This window comes from Vombatus ursinus, unplaced genomic scaffold, assembly GCF_900497805.2.
Source record: "Vombatus ursinus unplaced genomic scaffold, bare-nosed wombat genome assembly UNPS02003292.1, whole genome shotgun sequence".
In the NCBI taxonomy this organism is placed as follows: domain Eukaryota; kingdom Metazoa; phylum Chordata; class Mammalia; order Diprotodontia; family Vombatidae; genus Vombatus; species Vombatus ursinus.
Window position 1 is genome coordinate 3,788,956 of NW_020943070.1, and position 3,870 is coordinate 3,792,825.

Here is a 3,870-nt window from a genome sequence, read left to right on the forward strand (position 1 = left end):
TTCCTTCTTTACAGAGGTGGTGGGCTATGGATATGGAACGTGGCATTACTGTCAGAATTGATTAATGGAATGGTTTTACTGAAATGCTTTCTCACCCTCCCTGTGTTTGTCTCTTTGTCACAATGAGTGATCTGCAGGGTAGGAGATGGAGAGAGATACATTCAGAAATAAAAATTTAGAAATTTTTAAAAATCTAAACAAAAGATATAAATTTTAAAATTTAATAATTTATCCACATAGAAGCCTTATCTCCCCTGACATTCTGGAAGCTCCTTAAAAGCAAGAGTTGGGTCAAATTCTTTGACTTTCCTCAGTTCAAGGCCTCTTCTGATACCTCAGGGGAGTATGGAGGTGAGCCTGTGTTTCTGAAGGTATACCAGCAGAATGTAAGCCGTATGTTCATTCTACCAAGTAGAAATGGTCTGGGGTATGGGGCCAGTGACAGAACAATTGTGGTCCCAGAGAGGACCAGTCTAGGAGAGTCTGGAATGGCCTTTCACCAGGTTAGCCCCAAGGAAGAGCCATGCCTAGGAAACCACACAGCCCTAAAATATGGAAATTCCCCTGTCCCAAATGTAGCGGGTATTCAATGAGGATGTTTAATGAATGGGGGAATGAACAGCAATGGGAAAAGAAAAGGATAGATAGGGTCCCTGCCCTCCATGAGTCTACCGGGGAAGGTAAGGCTTAAAAACATGGTTTGACCAGGATGAATTAATGGCCATGAATGAGGCTGGTATTGGGTCAATTAGAGGGGAAAAAGGACCAGAGAGATAAGGGAGTGGTGGTAAGCCAAGAGAGGAAGAGTACTGGAGGGATTTTGTGCTCATTTTTCAATGGAGAGATGATACAGAAGGATTGGAGAACCCTAGGGAAGCACCTTCCCCTTCTTTGAGAAATTGGGTTGATTTATAGAGAGAACTAGGAGAAATAGAGTCAGAGTGAGAGAGGAACCCCACCCTTACCCATCTCTCCCCACAACAGTCAAACATGGGACTTGGGTGTAGGCCTCTGCCAATGGAGCCTGTCTATGGGACATTGACTATACCTCATTCTGGGGGTGTCCACACCTCCCTGGCACTAACCATTATTCAACCAAGGGTCTCTGTCTTGTTTTCAGCCTTTTTTTCAGGAAACTTTTCACCTGTAGGGTTGTAAACTGCCTGCTTGTACGTGGAGAGACACTTTCACGCATGTTGTCCAAGGTTTCCTGGTCAGGGCTATGAGCCAAAGAGAAAGATGCAAACTTGGGCCTTCTGTGGCATGAGAGTGTCTGAGCCCACGGTCCATAACTTAAGTCACAATCTCTGTTCCTAAGCTCTTCCACAGCTGTGGTCTCTAAAACCCTCCTGCTGGGGCTCGAGGCACCGAGATGGTCCCCAAGCGCTGACCCCACCTCTTTGCCAGTGAGTGAATTCATCCCAGACTGCAGCCAGACTGACTCCTCCCAGTATGGGAGGATTGATGGAAAAAGTTGCTGCCCAAGCTGAGATCTGATTCTCTTCTGCAGCTGAAGCACTCAGAGGGGTGAGAACAGGCATCCCTCCTCATTGCCCACTAGCAGACTTCAGGAAGCAGCACCCTCTCTTTCCCCTCGATGGGGGACTGCCCTCCTACATGGCGGGGTTGGGTCCCCTCCTTCTGGGGCTGGGGCATTTCTGAACATGTGTCCCTCCTGGGGAGGGGAGCTAGTCTGAGGGATGCTGCATGGACCCGACGGTGGGCCCTGGCCCCCTTTGGGGGACCAGATCCTTGGGCTGGGAGGCATTGGTGGTGGTGGCTGCGGCAATGGGAAGGACAGAGATGGCGAAAACGTTTCCGGAAGTGCTTGGAGGCCAAGGCATAGACAAGGGGCTTGAGGCAGGAGTTGGCATAAGAGAGGCAGTGAGATGCCAGGCGACAGGCATAGGTGGCCCAGTTGAAGGGGAAATGACCGAACCAGAAATACAAGATGACCACGTGGTGGGGCAGCCAGCAGAGGCCAAAGAGGGCGGCCACCGCCAACATGGCTCGGCCGGCCCGAGCTTTGGCCTGGCGGCGTGTCTCCAAGGCTGGGCTCCTGGGGTCCACGGCCACCCAGAGGAAGCAGAAGGTGCGGGCATAGGCCAGGGTGACCACAGCCATGGGCAGCAGGTATCCCACGGCAAAGGTGACCAGGTCCAGGGCCCGGCGACTCTCATCCTCCCAGCCTGGCACACACAGCACCAGCCGCCCGTATTGTACTGTCCAGTAATAGCTGAAGTAAGGTCCGGAAAAGAGGAGGGCCAGGAGCCAGATCAGGCCAGTGGCAGCCCAGGCATTCTGGGATGTTCGGAGGGACCGGGAGCGCAGAGGATGGCGGATAGCCAGGTACCTGGAGACAAGAAGGCGGGCCGTCATGAATCCCCACTTTGTCTGCCCTCTCTCTACCTCCCAAGGTGGAACCCTGGACCGTGAGGGGAGGGAGGCTGGTCCCTGCCAGCTCATGGCGGGCCTCCCTCAGACCATCCCTGACACTTTGGGAGAGGCAACAGGAAGGACCTGGCACTCAGAGAGCCTTGTTTGTGACCTTGGACAAGTCACGTCCACTTCATGCCTCAGTTTCTTTATCTTTTTTTTTTTTGGCAAGGCAATGGGGTTAAGTGACTTGCCCAGGGTCACATAGCTAGTGAGTACCATGTGTCTGAGACTGGATTTGAACTCAGGTCCTCCTAACTCCAGGGCCGGTGCTCTATCCACCGCACCACCTAGCTGCCCCATCTTTATCTTTAAAATAGGAGAAGGACCTGTGACTTCCCTGGCATGGGGAATGCCATCATTTGGAGAATGACTAAATGCCATTGTGAGATAATGAACGGAATATCATCGTGCTATAAGATAGGACCTGGATGGAGAATTCAGAGACTTGGGGAGACTTAGCGGGCTCCATCAGAGGAGGGAGCACCCACATTGCTTTAGGTTAGACTGGAAACTCCCGAGGGCAGGCGCTGGGTTATTTTTCATCTCTGCATCTCCAATACTGAGGCAAAGACCCTACATGTAACGATGCCTCCATAAATGCCTGTTGGATTTGTCTCACTGAATCTGTGAAACCTGGGTTGGAGTGGGGATGCTGCTCTGTAGATCTTACTAGTAAAAGTAATAGGATTCCAGATTGAGAGCCAGAAGGGCCCTCAGAGGCCAGGGAGTCCGTCCGGGCCTGGCCCCCATTTTGTTGTTCAGTCATCTCAATCATCTCAGACTCCCTGTGACCCCATCTGGGGTCTTCTTGGCAAAGACACTGGCAGGGTTTGCCATTTCCTTCTCCAGCTCATTTTATAGGCAAGGAAATCGAGGCAGGCAGGGTGAAGTGACTTGCCCAGGGTCACACAGCTAGAAAGTGTCTGAGACTGGATTTGAACTCAGGTCTTCCTGATTCCAGGCCCAGCCCTCTATCCACTGCACCCCCAAACCAGATCCCCTCATTTCACAGAGGAGGAAACTGAGGCCTACGGACTTTGAGTGACTTGCCCAAGGTAACAAGGTAATAAGCCTCAGAGGCAGGATTTCATCCTAGGTCCTCTGATTCCAGAGTAAAGAGCGCACATTTATTTGGAGCATTAAGGGTTACCAAATATCTCACAACAGCCCTGGGAAGAAGAGGCTATTATTACACTCATTTTACAGATGGAGACATGTTAGAACTCATGTCTCCCAGACTCTCATCCATCACATCATTCATTCATTCATTCATTCATTCATTCCACCACCTAGACTCCCATCTATCACATCATTCATTCATTCATTTGTCCATCTAGACTCTGGTTCATCACTTCATTCATTCATTCTCTCATTCATTCATTTGACCACCTAGATTCCCATCTATCACATCATTCATTCATTCATTCATTG

General features: G+C 50.6%; 1 protein-coding gene across 1 annotated transcript in view; it reads right to left on the reverse strand.

The window, feature by feature from the left end:
* Positions 1–1,557: 1,557 nt before the first annotated feature.
* GALR3 (galanin receptor 3) overlaps positions 1,558–3,870 on the reverse strand; it is a 3,570-nt gene continuing 1,257 nt past the window's right edge. Inside the window, exon 2 of the mRNA XM_027871001.1 lies at positions 1,558–2,353. Coding sequence (XP_027726802.1) covers positions 1,558–2,353 — 796 coding nt within the window. The remainder of the gene's footprint in view (positions 2,354–3,870) is intronic.